Below are 21473 nucleotides of genomic sequence, written 5' to 3' on the forward strand. Positions count from 1 at the left end.
GGAATTAAAATCAACAAAGGGGACAGGTTTGCATCAAGGAGAAACACACACAACTGTCATATCAAAGCCTGACCAATCATGAAACTGGTTTTCAAAGCCACTCTGATGCAGAGTGCGTCTTGCTGAGCTCTTCTAATCGCACTGGTGTGTGGCTGCTCAAAATCGGACACCAAGTGATTTGCTACAACGTCCCACCCCACCATAAACGTCTCCTCCTTACTCTCACAGATATTATGGAGCACATAGCAAGCAGCAATAACAATGGGAATGTTGGTTGCACCAAGATCTGACCAACAGTGCCAGCAAGTTTTTAAATGTCCAAAGGCACATTCTGCCACCATTCTGCACTTGCTCATGCTTGCTGTGGTATGGCATCCGCATGGGTAACCCAGGAAAAAAGGCACAAAACGATTGTCTGCCATTGCTTTCATGGAGGGAGGGGCGACTGACAACATGTACGCAAAACCACCCGTGACAATGTTTTTGCTCCATCAAGCGTTGGGAGCTTAACCCAGGATTCCAATGGGTGGTGGAGACTGCGGGAACTGTGGGATAGCTACCCACAGTCAATGCTAGCCACAGTAGCGAGGATGCACTCTGCCAGCTTAATGAGCTTAGTGTGGACATATGCAATTGACTGTATAAAATCAATTTCTAAAAATCGACTTCTATAAAATTGACCTGATTTCGTAGTGTAGACATACCCTTAGGTTAGTGCGTTAATACTTTTCTTTTATCCAATGCTTTCTCACCATCATGAGGTGGGGGCATTGACTGCATTGTCTCAAAAACCTCATTGCCTGGTTTCATTAATGACATCACTGCATCAAAATGTCATCATCTGGCAATGTAGTGTCACAATATGATGTGTTTTCATAGGCCTCCAAAGCTGATTTTTGAGCCTCTCACAAGCACAAAACAAGTGGCAACCGTGTACAATAAACCATGCCTTTCTCTGTGCATAAATATATTCTGAGGTGCAGCTGGTGTTCTCAAAACTAGGGACATAAAGTTTTAAATTAGTTTGGGTCCTCAGCAGAGGAAATTATTATATGCTGGACAGCGTGTAGCTATGATTCAAATGAGAAAGCATCTAGGATAAACCAGTTTGTAGTGCAACTAGTAAGGTGGGTAGGACAGGAAAGGAATGTTGGATTGAAATGGATACAGTGAGATGAAAGGCAAACAGTATTTCTTTAAAGATGACTCTGGATTTACTTACTTCCATGAGATGGCAGTCAAAGACAGCAAAATAAATGTGCTCAGGCATCCCTCACAAGTAACCTAGTCTTTGCAAACACTGGAGTTTTACAGCTAGATTCTAGAGAAAGATTTGCCAGGAGGCAGGGCATATGAGTAGGGAGGGAAGATAAGGAGAAATGTATCTGTAGCATCTACCTTCCCCACTCATCAAATAAAATAGCACTAGCTGGATTCTGAAATTAAGCAAGGTAGGTAGTTAGATTCCACATGTGTTGATAATCACTTAATTTGCCTAGGCCTTACAATACTATTTTGAAGACTTGTTTGCCCTAACACTGCACCACCTTCCCTTGGGAGTTCAATTTATTTAAGTATTTGTGGATCAGTAGCTTTCTAATCTCATGCCTCAAGCCACCCTTCCTTCAGAACCACCTTGTTATAGACTTGTTCTAGAACCCAGTCCAAGAGTCTTAGTTTGTGCCTTTTTCAGCCCATCAGTTGCAGGAAGACCTAATGAATGCACTCTGGCAGGACTGGATATCAGCAGGAAGGCCCTGCAAAATAAGCGTATTATACAAAGGGGTCTGAGGAAGGTTACTTAGTGGATAAGAAGCTGGTCCTGATATAGGAGGCACTGTGCAAGTCAGCACATGGAAATAAACACAGGAAGTAGTTGAGAGATGCTCAAAGACCCTTGGCCATCAACTTTCAACTAAGCTCTGGAAAATGTCACAACTGTCAAGAATTGTAGCCAGGGTCTCACAAAGTCTGATGGGGACAGCCCAGTCTGGTATGGCGGCCCCAGGTGCCGATCACAATCACCACTTACGAAAGGGATCATTACTGAGCAAAGCAAAGTGCTCCCTTCCAAAGGAAATTAATGCATTTCTGCCTCCTACAAGCAAGCAACCCAGGGACTCCTGCATGTCAGTGCTCTGCACAGTTAACTAGTCCAGTCTCCCAAAGAAAATAATTCAGTTAAAGGTCTATTTATAGTAGAGTCTTGTAAAAAAAAACGCCTTCTTCCGGCATTGTGGAAAGTTCATACTAAACATATGCACTATGTAGTGTAATTGTAGCATGTTGGTCCCAAGATATTAGAGAGACAAGGTGGGTGAGGTAATCTTTTATTGGACTCTTGTCTCTCTCACCAACAGAGGTTGGTCCAATAAAATATATTTATCTGACCACTTTGTCTCTCCACTATGTATTGTGACATCTATCGTTTTCTTGCCATAATGAACTTGTGCAGTAAACCTAGTTTTTCAATTAAAAAACAACAGGCAAGTAGGACATGCTTTAATGCTAAAAATGGATAATTTACATACAATGACTTGAAAAGCTCATTTAAAATAAGTTACAGTACAAAAGAATATCTGTCTGCACAGATGGGACACAGCCCCTTACTTACTGTAGTTTCTCTGTGCTGAAACAAGTTTTACAGCAAAAAAAATTAAAATATCAAACTTGTCTATAACTAAGCAGCTGTTTGACTAGTATAAAAATGCTCATGCACATCATCTAGATACTTCCCATGAGTCTTGATCCTATAAGTTGTTCCATGTGAGCAGACTCCTGCACCCAACCAGAAACCTGTTGAAGTAAATGGGTCTCCTCTCTATTGAAGGGGTCTGCCCAAGCAGAACAGCTGGCAGCATCAGGGCCTTGAAATTGACATGCAGAATTAGACAATTATGTTTGCAGAAGCGGAAGTAGAGAAACTATGAAACACAGAATGAAGGAATACTGCTCTAAAAATTGCTACTAAAATGGGTAGCTGATTACAGATGGTATGTTGGACTATAGGATATGGGTTTCCACAGCACAGCAGTGTCTGATAATTCAATTTAATCTGCAGCCAGTTCATTTGAAGATTCAAAATAGTAACAGCACAGATTCCACAGCTGTGACTTGCACTAGATTCTCTAAATGATTTTGGGCTTTGGAGGACAGAAACAAATTTTGGGTCAAGTGAAATTTGGAGAGTTTGGATAAACTGGGTTTACCTATATTAATGTCTTGTTTCCAATGTTTTGTTTTTAGTTTGAAGTGAGACTGGACACTGTACAAATATGCTCCTTCCCCAACTGCTCCAATCTTTCTTTTATTGAAGTCAATGGGAGCTTTGCAGGACCGCTTTGGAATGTTCCTCCTTGGAATCCTGCTGTAATTGTATGTGGATCCCAGTTCCAATTTAGAGTTTTTCAATGAGGGCATATGTGTCTGCACCTGAAAGGGTATAAGATCTGAGAGAAGAACAGCAGCTACAGCAGGAAGAAGCTGTTGGCAATTAATTTCTGTATTAGTTGCTGCTCCTTATACACAGTCCAGTGCCACAGCATTGTGCTGCACACAAGCATACTTATACTGCAACAAAATGTTATCATTCAGTCACTTAGGGGTGTATGTTAAACTCCTCTTTTATCAAAATAATTACTCATTGTCATGATATGGGGGCACCTAATCCATTGTGTCAAAAACCAGAACAATTGTGTTGAGGATAGGCTGGTTTGCAGTTTCCCTAGTCTTACATTGTGGTAGTTATACTGTCATAGCTTCTGAATGTCCACAAAACAAATTTATGAATGATACCCATGATAAGAAAAGAAAACAAACGAACTGAGATAATATAGTAAGCATTTCACAGGCAGGGCCATAAAAACAAAAATACTTGTTAAACAAACAAGCTCATATTTTGAGTTATTGCCAATTAAATACAGAAAGAGCTCTGAGGTATTGATTTGTGTTCTTTATTTTAAATTGAGATTTGCAGCAGCACTGAATCTGATGTGCTCACCACAGATTTAGTAAGAAGGTGCGCTACTAGTAACCTGGAGCAGTAATTAGCATTGAGACAAATTCCTTGTGCAGAATTTGCATATCTAAAAGGAAGCTACTTGCCTCACTGAGAGGTATCAGTGCTGCTTTGGACCTCCCAGAATCTTGATACAATGGAACTAAGCCATTGAACTTTGATATGAAATAAAACTGTACTGTGATTAGGCACAGCTGGTAGTGTTTATTTAGGAGAAACTCTAGGCTGGAACAGAAGTGACCGTTGCAAGCCAAAGTTGAAGGGCATCTGCAAACTGTGCCTAGGTCCTGGGAAACAACAGGGGGTGCTGAAGGTCAGGACTGAGGTGAATCAATAGAAATGGGGAGGGGGGGCAGGTCTAAATCAGCAAAGGGAAGTCAGGATTTTGGTGCATCAGTAGAATAGGAATGGTCAGAGACCACCATAGAATCTGCCCACACTGCAGCTGATAATAGGCAGGCTTCTCAGTCTGTCACTTTCAGACACACTAAGTCACCTAAAATGTCAAACAAAAGTCAAACTGAAAAATGCATCCCCTTCTAAACACAATTCCAGCCAAAGAAACGGCACACGGGTCCAAACCTGGAACACCTTCCACGTTGCGTAACAACGGGATCAAAACCCCGTTCTCGCATTAAGCTGTCCCTGTGTTCAAACCGTCTCATCAGTCTTCTGTTTAGAAAGATTTAAAGAGCTTCTCTGAGAGAGAAAAAATAGTGCAAACCAAAGGTAAGAATTAAAGCAAGAACCAATAAGAGTGTGGCAAGCACAGACAGTTTGCAATGGGAATGGGTTAACCATTGCCCATTTTTATTCAGAGTGGCTATCATTCTTCCCCCCTCCCTTTTCTGTTCTACAAATATGGTGGGGGGCGAGGGGGTTGTTTTATAAGGGAGGGAGGAAAAACAGTAAAAAACAGTTCAAAAAAATTAAAGGCATTTTTTCCAAAGTTCTTCCACAGGCCAAGACGAGAATTTTGAAAAAATCTGTTCCTGAATCTTTGAATTTCTTATAGTCCTCTTGGGATTTTGTTTCTTCAACAGAGTGAATCAAATGAAATTTTGCAAAGGACGTATATTTCTCCAAATGGCTACATCTGGACTGAAGACCAAAGACAACTTCTCTGTTGATAGGCCAAATTTCCCATGCATTGTTTCAATGGAAGGAAATAAGATCTCACACTTATTTTAATCTCACCATCTTGCCGTGGCACAAATGTTAAGGTGAACAGGGATACCACAGTTGCAGCATCAGACATCTGTAATTCAGCTTTGTTCTAATATCCGAAATCACAAGATTAGCCACCTGCTTCTGAAACTTCTGCAGGGGAGAAGCTACGGGAAGGAAAAAAGACAACATATTACTACAACATTCTTGGGCCTTAAAATAATGAAGGCAGATGACAATATCAAGAAGTGGGAAGGTAAAATGATGTATGAATGCACTAGCAGAGCCTATTAGTAGCAGCAGGAATGTTCTTCCTGTTATGGCCTCAAAACAAGGACGGCAAAGTGAATTTAAAGCATAGATGAAAATGGCACTCTTATTTATCCACAAAACAGCTACATACTGGGTAGCAACTGTTCAAGCTTCCTTACCAATGAGCATCAACCCTGACCGGGAGAAACCTCCTGTAGGGGTGAGAGGGAAGTTCTGTCTCCATGGCCCATTCAGTCCTTGCTCTGTCTCTGAGGCTGCCAACGAGGAAGCCATTCAGTACTAACGGTGACTACGGCAGTAGCAGTTTTTATAATGTGGATACCATGACCTGTCTGCTAGGAACTTACCTGAGACTTACCCACTCATTTCACACAGGTCATGGAACAGTCACATAAAAAAACCCTCTTCAAAACCTGCAGCAGGTCAGAAAGCTGTTGGAAAGCACTTACCTGCACTGTATGTACTCTTTAGTCAGAGAGCCTTAATCTTCTAACGGGACAGCTACCTTCTCTTCTGTACTCTTCAGCTTCTCCTTTTCTGTTCTAGAAAAGCCAAAAGCAGCCATCAGACCCCCTGCCCAGCTGCCCTGGGTTCTGAGTCACAAGGAGGTAATAAGAAGAGATTCTAGAAATACATTTGCCTTGGAAAAACATGAAGTTTGGTTGGTTTGTTTGTTTGTTTTTAAAACAATCTTTATTTTTTGCATTTAAAAAAAATAAAAACTATTAATTAAATTTTAGTGAAGTGACAGCAGGAGCCCCGCTGCCCAGGGCATTTAATTTTAAGCACAGAAAAATATGGATTTTTATATTTTTTTTAAATAGGAGAATTCTGGGGTTTTTATCACTGAAAACTAGACTCCCTGTCAATAAGCCTGTTAAGTGGAAGGTCCACAGACAGCTCCTGGGGTCTGCACTAGGGCAGAAGGGAAAATCTATCATTTGGATTTTAATTGGCTGTGACCCCTTTCCCAGAGGTATCCCTGCATAGGTGACACTCATCCCTCAGTCCCACTGTCAGCACAGCAGCCCTCTTGATGTATCTTTGACCCGTTTGCACTCTGCTAAACACCAGCTTGTGTTTGGCTGGAAAAGAAAATACCAGTCGTAGCACTACATGACCCACCCAGAGGGATGGAGGTGAATAGCGGGGATGCAGTCAACAACTCCTGGAGATACAAAACAACACTAATCTCCACTGGTGCCCCAAATTTGTTCCCAACGCATCTGCCCAGGTGCCCCAGCTGGCTAGCCAGCCGGGGAGTGCACAGGGTACATTAACTCTATATACTAGAAGACATGGTTTCCTGTAGGCTCCTTTATTTGCATGGCAAGTTCATTACATTAGTTGGTTACATGTGTTTAGGCTACAGCATAGCTGTATGTTCCTGTAAATTGCACAGTAGCTCAATCACAACTGGTTAGACATGGTCCCAATCACTGCCCCACTTTCACCATCTAAACCTTTTGGACAATGGCTCCATTGTGATAAAGTCTTTTAATGCCACTACCCGTAACATTGTCTGTTCTGCATTCAGCCTTCACTCTGGTCCTCCTGCAAACTGCTCACTAAACCCCAAACACATCACCCGGCTGCAATGCCTTTAACTACAGAAACAATGAGGAATCCTTGTGGCACCTTAGAGATTAACAAATGTATTTGGGCATAAGCTTTCATGGGCTAAAACCCACTTCTTCAGATGCATGGAGTGAAAAATATAGTAAGCAGAATATATATTATAGCACATGAAAAGGACTCCTCGTTGTTTTTGCTGATACAGATGAACACGGCTCCCACTCTGAGGCCTTGGCTACACTGGTGCTTTACAGCGCTGCAATTTTCTCCCTCAGGGGTGTGAAAAAAACACCCCCCTGCGTGCAGCAAGTTACAGCGCTGTAAAGCGCCAGTGTAAACAGTGCCCCAGAGCTGTAAGCTAATCCCCTCGGGGAGGTGGAGTACCTGCAGCGCAGGGAGAGCTCTCTCCCAGCGCTGGCGCCGTGACCACAATCGCACTTCAAAGTGCTGCCGCAAGAGTGCTCCCGTGGCAGCGCTTTGGAGTTTCGAGTGTAGCCAAGCCCTGAAACCTTTAACTACAGAATATCTTGATAGCCATGAGACAAGCAAATGCTGTGGCCACCAGCTCATTTTCACAGCATTCTGAAACTGACCCTTCCTACCAACCTGTAGCTGTTCTGTTCTAAGCAGGGGCGGCTCCAGGCCCCAGCACGCCAAGCACGTGCTTGGAGGCGGCATGCCGCGGGGGGCGCTCTGCCGGTCTCCGGGAGCGTGGCAGGCGGCTCCGGTGGACCTCTCGCAGGCTGGTCCCGCAGCTTTGGTGGACCACCGAAGCTGCGGGACCAGCGGACCCTCCACAGGCACGCCTGCAGGAGGTCCACTGAAGCCGCCTGCCACCCTCCTGGTGACGGCAGAGCGCCCCCCGCGGCATGCCACCCTGCTTGGGTCGGCGAAATGTCTAGAGTCGCCCCTGGTTCTAAGTCGCTGTAAAGCTTTCCTGTTCCCTTCTAGCAAACAAGCTAGTTAAATTCATTCAGAGCTGTAGTTACACTTGATCAGAAAGTAATGAGTATTTGACGTACCCCTTGGTTTAGCAAATAGAAGCTAGTGTTTCTCCTAATTACACAGGACATATCCTCTGCATCAGCCACTACTCAATGGCGCTGTGCTTATCCTTAGAACACGCAGAGCACGCTTCCCCCACACAGAAACCTCCACAGCTGGCTTCTATCCTGACTTGATGGACCCCCTCCAGGGGTAAGAGGAGCTCATTTACTCTGTGAGTCCCTGGTGTGACTCCCAACAAAGGGGTCCATTATTGCCGGCTGATGGTAGGTTTTGCACTAGAGACTCTTGGCTGCCCCATGCTAGGCACCGGCCAGACCCCTATGAAGATATTTTGAAGTTTCCCAGAAGCCTCTGTCCTTACAGTTCTGTCTCCACCATCTCAGTGCTCTTCTCTTGCCCTCGTCTGTTCTGATAGTGTCGCCAGACAACTACCATTATCACCACAATGATCATCAGAGCACAGGCAGACCCTATGACCAGAGCCAGGATGTGGATTTCCGAGAAATGCACTGCACAGAAGAGAAACAGGTGAAAGAGAGGGGGGTTTGGTTGGGAGGGGACTTAACAGAGGGCTGGGAGTCGGGAACTCCCGAGTTCAGTCCTTCCTCACCCACATCCCTTATCGCATTAATTTACTTTCCTGGTACCTCTCCCTGGTAATCCCTTTCCCTTCGTGCATTCCCCCATACATGGGGGGAGATCATCCACTTGTGCAGTTCCCTGTACAGCTATCTTCATATTGACCACGACAGTGCCCCAGGCCACATACCTTGCTGCACAACACGGAGCTGGATTTCGCCAATCGTGCCATCAACATCTGGCGGGTTCTTCACCTGGCAAGTGAACGTCCCATTGTCAGTGGGATTCAAGTTCCAGACGACGATGGAAGCATCATTCCGGTCAATGTTCCCATCCCAAGTAACTCGCTCTTTAAACCGCCCACTGGTTGGGGGATAGGGTTCCTCATGGTAGTAGAGCACCTACAGGGTCATAGAGGAAGCTTCATCGTTACTGTGCAGCGTGAGGCGGCGCCTGCCCTGTGGAGGAGGAACCTGCCTGTCTGGAATTGTGCTCAAGCCCATTCTGCAAGTGCTCAAAGCAGGACAGGGATCCCGGTGTCTCCATCTCAGGCTGGGGAGCAAGAGAGGCAGCATGGATGGAAAGCAGCCACGCAAAGGAGCCTAGACAAGCATGGTGGGCAGGGCCAGCTCCAGGCACCAGCCCAGCAAGCAGGTGCTTGGGGCAGCCACGGGGAAGGAGCGACACGTCTGGATCTTCAGCGGCAAGTCCTCACTCCCTCTTGGAGTGAAGAACCAGCCGCTGAAGACTGAAGCGGTGGTGGCAGAGTACCCACAGATCACGGCTTTTTGGGGGAGGGGGGCAGGGGGGATGCTTGGGGAGGCAAAAACTCTTGAACCAGCCCTGATGGTGGGATGGGACTGAGGGGACACGTCCCCCTTAAATTCTCCCTCCCCTGTTGATATCTCCTTCACCATGGCTGCAGATGCCCTGCACCCTGACCCCATTTTCTCACCTCTGAAAGCAGCTGCAACTTCACATCCACCAGGGGCCTGTAGGGAGCCAGCAAGGCCCCAAGGTAGCACAGGCTGGAGAAGGTGTGTGGCTCAGGCAGGCAGGAGCTGTGCTGCGTCAGTCGCTCCCAGCAGAGCTCAGAGACCATCTGACCCCTGGGGGGGGGGATCCCTCCTGGGGCACACCAGGTTCAGGCTGGCACTCTCCTAACACCAGTGCTGAAGCTGTGTTACGTGCATTGAACCATGGCCCTTCCTGATGTACTTCCCCTCCCACTGTGGGCCAGGCAAAGTCACAAGCCAGACCTGTGACTTTGGCAGGGACACAGGACCAAATCAGGCTGTGATATGAGCAGGTGCAGTTGCACTTGGCCCCCGGCGTTTAACCATACACGCCGGAACGACCTAAAAATGGTTCCTCCAGCTAGGTTAGATGGCCAGCAAAGATAGGACCTGAAACCAAAATTCACCGCAGAGGGGGTTAGTCACAGTCACCTACCCCACATGCCTCTGCTAATCTGTAGTCCCCGCCCACACTCACACCCTCTATTGTTAGTTACACTCCCATTGCAGCAAATTCTATGCATGGGGAGAGGCTTGTTTGAGCAATACCTTATCGCTCAACTGGAGCATAAAGGTCCCACTTACAGACTCAGGAGAGTTCGTTCCCTGGGGCTGGAAGTTCCAGGTCACCGTCACTCTCTGGCTAACAGGGCTGGAGCTGGAAAAGGTGCATTTTAAGCGCACATTGGTCCCATTCAGAGCCTCCACTTCCCTGGAAGTGTGAACGTCCACAGCTGCCACAGGCCAGAGTGCTGCAGGGAAAACAGGGGATGGACATTTAAAAAAGCAGCTACAGTCTATAAGATAGCACCTCACTCTTTCTGGTCCACACTCAGGGCTTCTGTCATGGGGGGGGGAGGTATTTTTAGCAATTTGGGTTTTATGTAGATGTCCAAAAATTAGGGGGGAGGGGTTTCAGGGCTCTCTTAGTGTGTATATACTATAACGAGTAATCTTTGTAATGTTCCCTAGTGCACTTTAATTTAATACAGTTAAACAGCACTACATTAAAGCACACTAGGAAACCTTTAGTGTGCCCTGGCAGGATCTAATGATGTGCAACACATTAATGTTCTTTAGGAAGCACACCTGTGTAGAGCGCACTACCCTATTGTGTAGACGAGCCCTCACATAAGAATGGCTGTACTGGGTCAGACCAAAGGTCCACCCTGCTCAGGGCCGGTGCAAGGAAGTTTCGCTCCCTAGGTGAAACTTCTGCCTTGCGTCCCCCCCACCTCCTCCAGCCCTGCAGCAGCTCACCCCTTCCCCCTCCATCCTGAGGCACCCCCACTGCCGCGGCAGCTCCCCCCCTGCCCTGAGGCTTCCTCTCCCCCGGGAGCCGTGAAGCACCTCCCTACCCCAGCTCACCTCTGCTCCGCATCCTCCCCGAGCACGCTGCCCCGCTCTAATTCTCCTCCCAGGCTTGCGGTACCAAACAGCTGATTGGTGCTGCAAGCCTGGGAGGCAGGAAAAATTGGAGCAGCGACCACGCGCTAGGGGAGGAACCACTGTAAAAAAAATTGGGGGCACCACTTTGTGGTACCCCCAAATCTTGGCACCCTAGGCAACCGCCTAGTTCGCCTTAATGGTAGTACCGGCCCTGATCCTGCCCAGTATCCTGTGTACCAACTGTGACCAATGCCAGGCGTCCCAGAGGAAGTGAACCTAACAGGTAATGATCAAGTGATCTCTCTCCTGCCATCTAGCTCCACCATCTGACAAACAGAGGCTAGGGACCATTCCTTACCCATCCTGGCTAATAGCCATTAATGGACTTAACCTCCATTAATTTATCTAGTTCTCTTTTAAACCCTATTACAGTGCCAGCCTTCACAATCTCCTCAGGCAAGGAGTTCCACAGGTTGACTGTGCGCTACATGAAGAAGAACTTCCTTTTATTTGTTTTAAACCTGCTGCCCATTAATACAAGTAACAAGTAATACAAGTAGATACAAGTAACCACCCCTAGATACAGGTAACCATTTCCAGTGTGTTTCCATATTTGTGAATAAACACCAATTTCATTCTGTGTGTGTCAGGGGTCTTTTATCAAAGTTTATCAGTTAAAACCAAAAACCAGAAGCCTTATCCACTCAGTCTGAGCTAGTGCCTGCCCTATCAGCTCCTGTTAATAAATTACACCAAGAATCGCAAGGGATAGATTTAATTGACAACGATCTTGCATGTATGGAACCTGAAGGATCCCAAAGTGCTTCACAGACTTAATCAGCTGATACACAAACACTGCACAAGGATGACTTCAGGGTGGACGTGTTCCCTCTGTCCTTGGGTAGGGCTTAGCGGCACTTCTCTACGGGAATGCAGGAGAGCTTGCTCCAGACATGGCTTTGGGCCCCGAGTGCTTTGTACTGAAGAAGCATGGGCTGCTGTAGTTGAGAGCACTGGAAATGATCCCTTTTTCCACATTTATAGACAACAGTGCTTGCCCAGCAGTGCCTAAAGTCAGAGAGACTTCTGTGTGTGCATAGCATCTGATTGCAGAGCAGCAATATACAGCACTGCAATTCCATGACAGACATTTTAAAAGAAGGTCTACAGAAGAATTCTTCCATTGACCTTGCTACTGCATCTCAAGGGGATGGTGTCAGTATAGTGACAGAAAACCTCTTCCATTGCTGTAGCAACTGTCCGCACTACAGCAGCTGTGCCACTGTAATGTTTGTGGTGTAGACGCAGCCTCACTATGTCTACACTACATGAACTACCGCTCCACAGCTACAGCACTGCAGCGACATTGTAGGAGGCACCTCCTACAATGACAGGAGTGTTTTCCATCATTCTAGGATATCCACCTCTCCAGGCAGCGGTAGCTAAGTCAACAGAAGAATTCTTCCGCTTACCTAAGTGTGACGAACTGGGAAAGTTCTTAATGTTTTCTCTGAACACGGTGTTGGTGCCTCAGTGTCCCCATGGCAGTTCTTAAGTATCTGGCAGAGCAATGGCCAGTGCACCTAAATGCCTGACCCTCTGTCTCCTAGCAACTGATGGCCTGGGCCCCTCCCCTGCAAAGGTGCCAGCTGAAGGTGTTGGAGACAAAGGGATCAGGTGACCTCCTGGCCCGGGAAAGGGGCTGAGCAGAGAGGAGGGGCTGAGGGAGGGGTTGTTAGTCTGGAGCTGGCTGGGGTCGAGGGTGGAGGGCAGACCTGGGGGTCTGGCTCACTGCCCCCCAGAATGGACCCAGCCGAGGGGTCCGGTTCGCTGTATCTACAAGCTCTGTTTTAGACCCTGTTCCTGTCATTGAATAAACCTCTGTTTTACTGGCTGGCTGAGAGTCACGTCTGACTGCGAAGTGGGGGTGCAGAACCCGGTGGCTTCCCCAGGACCCCGCTGGGGTGGACTCGCTGTGGGAAGCGCACGGAGGGGCAGAGGATGCTGAATGCTCCAAGGAGAGACCCAGGAGGTGAAGACGTGTGAGCTTCTTGCCCTGAACAAGTCTGCTCCAAGGGAAAGGAGGCTCCCCAAAGTCCTGACTGGCTTGGTGGGGAGCAGTTCTGGAGCATCGCCCGGGGACTCCGTGACAACTGGTGGCAGCGGTGGGATGTACTGCACCCCGTGAATGGCGCTGCTTGCAGTAAGTGACTGGGGAGCAGTAAAACAAAGGAGGGATAATGAGGACCAGGCGTGCTGAAGGCTCAGAGAGGGACGGTTTCAGGGGGCAGTTAACCTCTGGGAGTGTGTGACCAGCGAGAAGGACTGTTGGAGTAACGGGGTCCCCCTGAGGACTGCAGCGAGCAGTCTCAGGGGCGGAGGAGCTTGCCGCTGGACGTTGGGAGAGAGAAGGATCTTTGCAGTAGCAGGGTTCCCCGGGGGATTGCAGGAGCAGTCCCAGGGGCGGAGGAGTCTGCAGCTCGACCCTGGCAAAGAGGTGGTGATCACGAGAAGGGCTGGCACACCAGGGGTTCTTCCTGGAAACCATGGGGGAGCCAAGAGCACACAGACAGGCCTGTGAGTCCAGAGCCACTTGGGAACGGTGAAGTGATGGTCTATCACCATCTCCTTGAGAAGGACATTGTGATCCTGTGCACAAAGAGAGGATTACGCATGGGGAAATTCACCAAGGCACAGTTAATCGTGCAGTTGGAGGAGAAGCACCGCTCTGAGGAGCAGATTCCTGGCCCAGATGGGGCTACAAGAGGATCTGAGAGCAGCTGGAGCATCAGCCAGGCATCCCCGGGAGTCTGGTCCCCAATCAGACGAGGGTCTTCACGATTGGGTTCCCCATCAGGAGACTGGAGACGGATGGGATGGGAGCAGAGCCCAAGAGAGCGAGAGGACCATGAGAGAGAGCAAGAGCCCGAGGAAAAGCTGCAGGAGAAGCAGCAGCAGCGTGGACTGGTGATGGTGGAGCAGAGAGACATAGGGGGCTGCCCAGGGGTCAGTGGGGAAACACGCCTGCGAGGGCGAGACCCTGGGACAGAGAGAACTGTGGTGGTGCAGCCCCAGATGCTGAGGGACTGGGGGACCTGGGTGAAGTTCCCTGGGGTGAGGCCCCTCGCCCTGCCTATGGCCCAGATCCCTGTGCAGACCCAGGGGGTGTCGGGCTGGCTGGTGGTTGGGGTTTTCCAGGATATCGGCTGGGAGGCCCTGTTGGGGGGTGACTGTCTCCCCATGGGACAGGATCCAAGCCCCGCTCCTGCAACGGCCGAGGGTTTGAATTCAAATCCAGGGAACCAATTGGCTAGTATGGAAATGGTCAGTGAAAATGCAAATAACCTGGCTGGCAGGGGGGAGGGGCTGCTGGGCTCAGGATACCTGCCTACCTGTAACCAGCCCCCTGGGGCTGAGTGGGAGGGAGAGATGCTCCCCGCCCCCCTGCACACCGGAGAGGGGGCTCACGCTGGCTCTGATGCTGTGACCAGAGCAGAGAGATCGCTGCCTGCCCCCAGTGGGACAGCAAGGGCAGCGCTGAGCATGGGGGGAGCTGAGACCCCAGCTGAGTGGGGGACACCCAGGCAGGGCAGGTCAGCTGCCAAACAGGTTTGCCTGGTCCAGACGTGCTGCTGGGAAGTGATTACACAGCAGGGAGGGAGCTACCAGGGACAGGGCTCAGGGGGGCTGTGACCCCAGGCCCAGCCAGCGAGAGGGAGCAGGTCCCACTCCCTGCCCCAGCTGCTGAATCCCAGACTGAGCTGCAGAGGAATCCCTCCTTGGAGAAGCTGAGGGAACTTGCTGGCCACAGCGCTGCAAACCCCCTTGGGGAAGGCTGCAGGGACAGAGTCCTGCAAGAGACGGGATTCCTGTACCGGGAATGGGCTCCCCAAGGGGAAGTAGAACTGGGGGGAATCGGGAGACAGCTGGTGGTGCCCCAGGAATCCACAGGGTTCTTCCCTTTCGAGCTGCTGGATGGGAGGAGAGTGAGGGGACCCCTGAACCTGGAGAGAGAGGTCAGGGATATGCTGGCTTTAGATGGGATCCAGCCATTTTACAGCCCATGGGCCTCACCCGTGGGGCTGATCCCCAAGCGAGACAGGATGATCTGGTTTTATGGGGGCTATCAGAAGCTTAAAGCCATCACAGTGTCCGATGCCGACCCCATGCCTAGGCCTGGGGAGATTCTAGACAAGCTGAGAGGGATGGAGAACTTGGCCCTGGCAGACACTGATAACATGTGCATCTTTAGCCAGACCTGGGAGGAACAGGTGTCCCAGGTGAAGAGGGGGCTGGGCTGCCTCAAGGAGGTGGGACTGACGGTAAAAGCTGGAAAGTGCAAGGGGGGACGGCAGAGGTGTTGTGTCTGGGCCACAAAGTGGGAAGCGGCTGCCCAAGCCCAGAGCTGGCAAAGGCCAAGATGGGGGCTCTTAACCAAGGGAGCCCGAATCACAGACCAGAGGGCTGGGAAAAGACCCAATCCCAGCTTGAAGCCCAGGGGTACTGGGGTGGCAAAGGGTGTGGGCTGCATAAACGTTCCCACATGCGGCCTGCAAGTGCCATCAAGCACACCCGACCTAAGGGAGGGCGTAAGACTGGACTGTCCTGGTGTAACTGAGACCAAGGGATGGGAGAGATGCTGGGGCATCCATGGGAACCTTGGTGGGTTCGAACTTCCCCAGGTCACTGGCTGGAGTGACCTCGCTCAGTTCGGTCTCGAAGGGGGGAGAGATGTGACGAACTGGGAAAGTTCTTAATGTTTTCTCTGAACACTGTGTTGGTGCCTCAGTGTCCCCATGGCAGTTCTTAAGTATCTGGCAGAGCAATGGCCAGTGCACCTAAATGCCTGACCCTCTGTCTCCTAGCAACTGATGGCCTGGGCCCCTCCCCTGCAAAGGTGCCAGCTGAAGGTGTTGGAGACAAAGGGATCAGGTGACCTCCTGGCCCGGGAAAGGGGCTGAGCAGAGAGGAGGGGCTGAGGGAGGGGTGTTAGTCTGGAGCTGGCTGGGGTCGAGGGTGGAGGGCAGACCTGGGGGTCTGGCTCACTGCCCCCCAGAATGGACCCAGCCGAGGGGTCCGGTTCGCTGTATCTACAAGCTCTGTTTTAGACCCTGTTCCTGTCATCGAATAAATCTCTGTTTTACTGGCTGGCTGAGAGTCACGTCTGACTGCAAAGTGGGGGTGCAGAACCCGGTGGCTTCCCCAGGACCCCGCTGGGGTGGACTCGCTGTGGGAAGCGCACGGAGGGGCAGAGGATGCTGAATGCTCCAAGGAGAGACCCAGGAGGTGAAGACGTGTGAGCTTCTTGCCCTGAACAAGTCTGCTCCAAGGGAAAGGAGGCTCCCCAAAGTCCTGACTGGCTTGGTGGGGAGCAGTTCTGGAGCATCGCCCGGGGACTCCGTGACAAAGAACATAAGAAAGGCCATATTGGATCCAACCAATGGTCCATTTAACCTACTATCTGGTCTTCCAACAGTGGCCAGTGTCAGATGCTTCAAAGGGAATGAACAGAACAGAGCAATTATTAAGTGATCCAACCCCTGTTGTTCAGTCCCAGCTTTTAGCAGTCAGAGGCTTAGGGACACCTGGAGTGTGGGACTGTGACCCTGACCATCTTGGCTAGTAGCCATCGATAAAATGATCCTCATTGATATTATGTAATTCTTCTTTGAACTCAGTTATATTTTTGCCTTCACAACATCCCACAGCAAGGAGTTCCACAGGTTGACTGTGCATTGTGTGAATTAGTACTTCCTTATGTTTGTTTTCAGCCTGCTGCCTATTCATTTCATAGCATGACCGCATGTTCTTGTGTTATGTGAAGGGGTAAAGAACACTTTCCTATTCACTTTCTCCACCCCATTCATGACCTAGCCACATCTACAGCGGGGTTAGGTCTGTATTGCACAGTGCTCAGAGATGTGAATTTTTCTGTAGCCTGGAGCACTGGAGCTATGCTGACCTAACCTTTAAGCGTAGACCAGGCCCAAGTGACATTACTTCTAATTTACACCAGTGTGATATCAGAATCTAATCAAGCTAGTTGCTAGAATCAAGCTAAAAGGGTTAAGCTATGTCAATAGAGGTGTTAAGGGAGATTTCACTTGAGTTAGCGCAATAGGTTTAGCTGAACAACTGAAAAAGCAAAAAACCACCATTTTTGGCCCATGGAGAGAGGACTTTAGTGACTGGTCACTCAAACACCTCCTGCATATTGCAGGCCGTGAATCTCACCCACCCACTCCTGTAATAGACCCCTTTCATAAATACACCTCCCTGACAGCACAGTGACACCAATAAAACCAATCAGGAAACTCTGAGTTAAGGCTGACATCAACCCCCTCGCCTCCAATGTATCCCATCACTTGGGCACACAGCACAGGGGGAAATGTGAGAGAACTGTGCGGACATTGTTACTCCCATCTTAATTCATGTAGTGCCAACACTATGCTCTGCCCTGCACAGCGTACAAAGAAAGTCAGTCCCTGCCCCGGAGAACACAAAGGACAGATCCTGAGCAGGCAGGACATGGTGCTGCCAACTCTGGAAATGTTATTTCAAGGCTCATTATACGTTTTGTTTTGTTTTCTGGAAAAGGCCCAACTGTTGGAATCAGGTTATTACCTGAAAATCTCGGCTTTCATTGACAAAAAAACTTTCCAGCCCTTGTGGTTTCACAGAGAAGCCTGACAAACACGATCCCTTCTGCCTCAGCACCAGAAGGCAGGTAAAAGCACCCCACACTTCTGATCTTTACATCTCATGGTTCTCCCCAAGGCCTGACATGCATGTGGTTGGCAATGCTGTGACATGCTGGGGAAACCAGAAGTCCAGGGCAGGGGGATGGGGGGTGAGTTTGCTTTACATCTTTACGTAACAATTATACACTCTTGTTATGGGCACCTTGGAAGAAGAGGGTTTGAGTGAGGGCAGACTGTGGCTTGTGAGGAGGAACAGAGACTCCTCCCCCCAAAGTGGGCAGCATGGGAAAATGGCCAGAGATGGGAGATGGGCGAGACTAGAGCTGAGGGAAAGAGGTGTTACTCATCCGGAATACCCATACAGTACAACACGGCGGGCTTCACACAGCAGCTGCCTTTACCTGCAGCTGATCACCCAGACTCACCTTGCCTTATGGGCTTATTTCCTGTTACCCTCTATGCTACCATATTCGGCAGTATCTGCTGAGGCTCTGAAATATCCAGCATGTAATTCAAAACCCTGGAATCTGTGCTCTTGGCATCCTCCTCACTCAATTGCCTAAAAAATCCCATGCCATTTCACAGTGATGTTCATCTTCTTGAAATCAGGACCTCATTCAAAAGAAGGAACACCTCAAATATTTGTTCATGGTTTTGCATTTGAAAATCTCTTTTTGGCAAAGATCAGCTTTCACATCAAAGTGAAAACCACCATTTTGAAAAAACACCTTAGTACAAACTTTGTCTGTAAGTGTAAATGTTTTTCACAACAGATCACAGAAAAGCCTGTGTGCATGCACGCATGCTGGAAGTGAAGTGACAGAAGCAATGTAAGACCACGTGGGGTCTATGGACCAAATTCTGGATCTCTTATGCAAATGTAAACCCTGTAAAATTCCACTGAAGTCAGGGTATGTATTCCAGATTTACATTGCTGCAGTGGATCTGAAACCTGACCTGCCTCTTTAATCCTCTTTTTAACAAAAGTGGTAAAAGCAGCCAATTCAAGAGTAAAGTCCTCTGTCCTGGCTGGAGCAGGGACTGAGAGGCCAGAGGAGAGGAAAGAGCACGTAACCCAATCTCAGAATGCTCAGGCCTCCGTCTCTAGCTGGAACACACCTGAATCTGTTTGTCCAGGACCTGTGTCCATATGCACAGTCACTCCATGTAGCTCTCAGCAAAATCAGCCAAAAAGACACTCAGCCACGGAAAGAAATGCCAGAATTCTACAAGCACTGGCTTTAGGAGGGAGGGAACCGGAAGAACAGGAAGGTAAAGCAAAGGAGGCAGCTGAGGCCAAGGGGGGAAATGCCCGCATAATTCCTTACCTAGGAGCTGTCCTCCAAGGAAGAGCACAGCCCCCATCCAGCTGGGGCCATGCACAGGGGGAGGCAAGTCCATAGTCCAGAGACTGAGCAGGGACATAAGAGAACTTCTCCAAACCAGGGGAGAAGGGAGCTCCCAGGAGTCCTACAGCCAGACACGCCACTAGCGAGAACTCCTTGCCCTGCCCTTCCCTCCCTGCCAGGGCAGGCTCTCAACACGGGGTGCTGCTCCTGCCTGAGTCACTCTCAGAGTGGACCCAGCCTGGGAACTAAAAGTGGAGACACCACACCTCTGTGCACAAACCAGGCGGATTTTCCTTTCCCCTCTGTGTAGCAATCATCACTCCGCCCAGCTTCCCTCCTCCTCCCACTGGGAACCAGCCCTCTATTTTTTTTTTTTGGTTGTTGTTTTGTTTATTTTGTTTTTTTAGGCAGATTGCTCCTAGAAGAAAGTCTGGCCCAGGATATTTACATACAGCATAGAGCAGGAGAGCGTGTCCCTGGCAAAGCAGAGTCAATATACAGGGTGCAGTGTCCATGGCAGCAATACAGAGCCCCACAAGACCTGCCACTGTTCCTTTTGCTCAGAGGGATTGGGTCCCTCTACAAAATGGGTCTATGTGTACCCATCCCGCTAGGCCTCTGGTTCTCAAACTTTTGTACTAGGGGCTGTGAAGCTGAGTTCATTAATGTCTGTAAAGGGCTTTGAGCTCCTTAGCCAAAAGTGTTCTCATTAAACCAGAGATTACACCGTTTTCCAAACCACCCCAGCCCAGGGCTTGCATGGACAGGGCTCTGGCATCCTTCCCTGGCACTCAACAAACACCACAAGGTAACAGGAAGAGATTTTTTCCCCAGCAACATCTCAAAGAAGCGTGACTGACACAAACACTAATTCCCTCCTTGTCAGTATTAGAGGAATGTAAATCACTTTCCAACTCACAGCGGTTGGGACCAGATGTTGTTACTGTTTGATGTTCTACAGCCTGCGAGAAGTCAATTGGATGTCTCAGTCCAGTTCCCAGTGCCCAATCCTCCATACGGCAGGCGAAAATCTCAGTCACGACTGGCACTGACTTGCTGACAGGCACAGGACTGAATGGACCATGAGACCAAACTCCCCTCTTGCTCCAAGGGGGAGCCCCTTTAGCTCAGTGCTCTGGCCAGAGGCAGCATGAGGGAAACCTTGCCCACCTGGTGCCTGTGCCATAACGTAGTCATTCCCTGAAAGGACAGAACTAGAGGCAGGAGACAGGAGACTAGGCAGGTTGATAATGAGAGGGCTGGAGCAGGGGCATTCAGATTTTTCCATAGTAGGAGCCACCTCATCAAGAGGTTCTCTTGGGGACTCCTCCCCATCACCATCCCCAAGCATCCTTGCTGGAAATGACTAAACCTTTTATGAAACTGAACATCTGGAAACATAGGGAGAATCCCAGCATCATGTGCCCAGCCTGCTCTCTGCAGACCAACAGCATAGCTGATCTAGAGGTCCTCAGTCCTGAAGCACAGTACATTTCTAGTTCAAAGACCCCCTGTCCAGTCCACTCTGCACAGCATGTCACCAGACTTTCCCTCAGTTGCTATTCTGAGAATATTCTCTCCATTTCTCTCACTTCTACAAACCACATTTATTGGTGGTTTTTCGTTTGTTTGCATGATGGGACATTTGTTTCCTGCCACCATCCTTGCTGCAGTGCAAACACTCAGTTTAGGTCACTGTCAGAAAATGTGCTGAAGATGGTGTGTGGCTGAATAGGTGCATCACACACACAACAGTTACGAGTTATGTCCTGCGACAGAGCACACAGGAGCGTTTTGGGCAGAAGCAAGCTGGAAGGCAAAGGGTCCATGAAAATGACTTGGCTCCTGTTTGCCATAGGAAGTGGAAAGGGAGTCATTTTCAAGAGAACTCAAGTGAAATACAGAGCAGTGATTTTATAATGAGCTGCAAAGCTGGGGGAAAGTTTCTGCAAGGCCTTGGAGAAGGTGAAATGAAAATGAGCATGAGCAGAAACAGGGCAGGAAAGATGACAACCGGCAACAGGGAAACCCTTTCCCTAGCTCCAATGCACTATGGAGAGTACATCTACTGCTTAGAGCAAGGGGCCAAGCACTAAAACTCCTGGGTCCTATTTCCTGCACTGCAGCTCAGGGTATGCCCTTGGGAAGCAACTCCCCTCCTCCGTGCCTGAATTTCCCCTCTACAATGGGAGATCATGTTGACTTGCCTCTGGGGATTGTGGGAGTTGATTACTATTTGTGAAATGCTTGGAGATCCCTGGAGGAAAGATGCTATATTAGTGCCAAGGGTTATTTATGATCCTAAACATGCTCTGCTCACTACTGGGTCAGAGAGGGCAGGCTGTGCCCCCACCTGCTGTTTGAGGTGCAGTCCCGAGGAGTCCTTCCAGATCTGTGT

General features: G+C 49.1%; 1 protein-coding gene across 1 annotated transcript; it reads right to left on the reverse strand.

The window, feature by feature from the left end:
• Window positions 1-2508: 2508 nt before the first annotated feature.
• On the reverse strand, window positions 2509-19331 carry MPZL2 (myelin protein zero like 2). The gene is made up of 6 exons (XM_030538604.1): window positions 19055-19331; window positions 10222-10388; window positions 8811-9021; window positions 8403-8550; window positions 5908-6000; window positions 2509-5352 (listed from the first exon to the last, which is right to left on the reverse strand). Exons 1-5 carry the CDS (start codon window positions 19149-19151, stop codon window positions 5940-5942), a joined length of 684 nt encoding a protein of 227 aa, XP_030394464.1. The 5' UTR covers window positions 19152-19331; the 3' UTR covers window positions 2509-5352; window positions 5908-5939.
• Window positions 19332-21473: the final 2142 nt, after the last annotated feature.

This window comes from Gopherus evgoodei, chromosome 19, assembly GCF_007399415.2.
Source record: "Gopherus evgoodei ecotype Sinaloan lineage chromosome 19, rGopEvg1_v1.p, whole genome shotgun sequence".
In the NCBI taxonomy this organism is placed as follows: domain Eukaryota; kingdom Metazoa; phylum Chordata; order Testudines; family Testudinidae; genus Gopherus; species Gopherus evgoodei.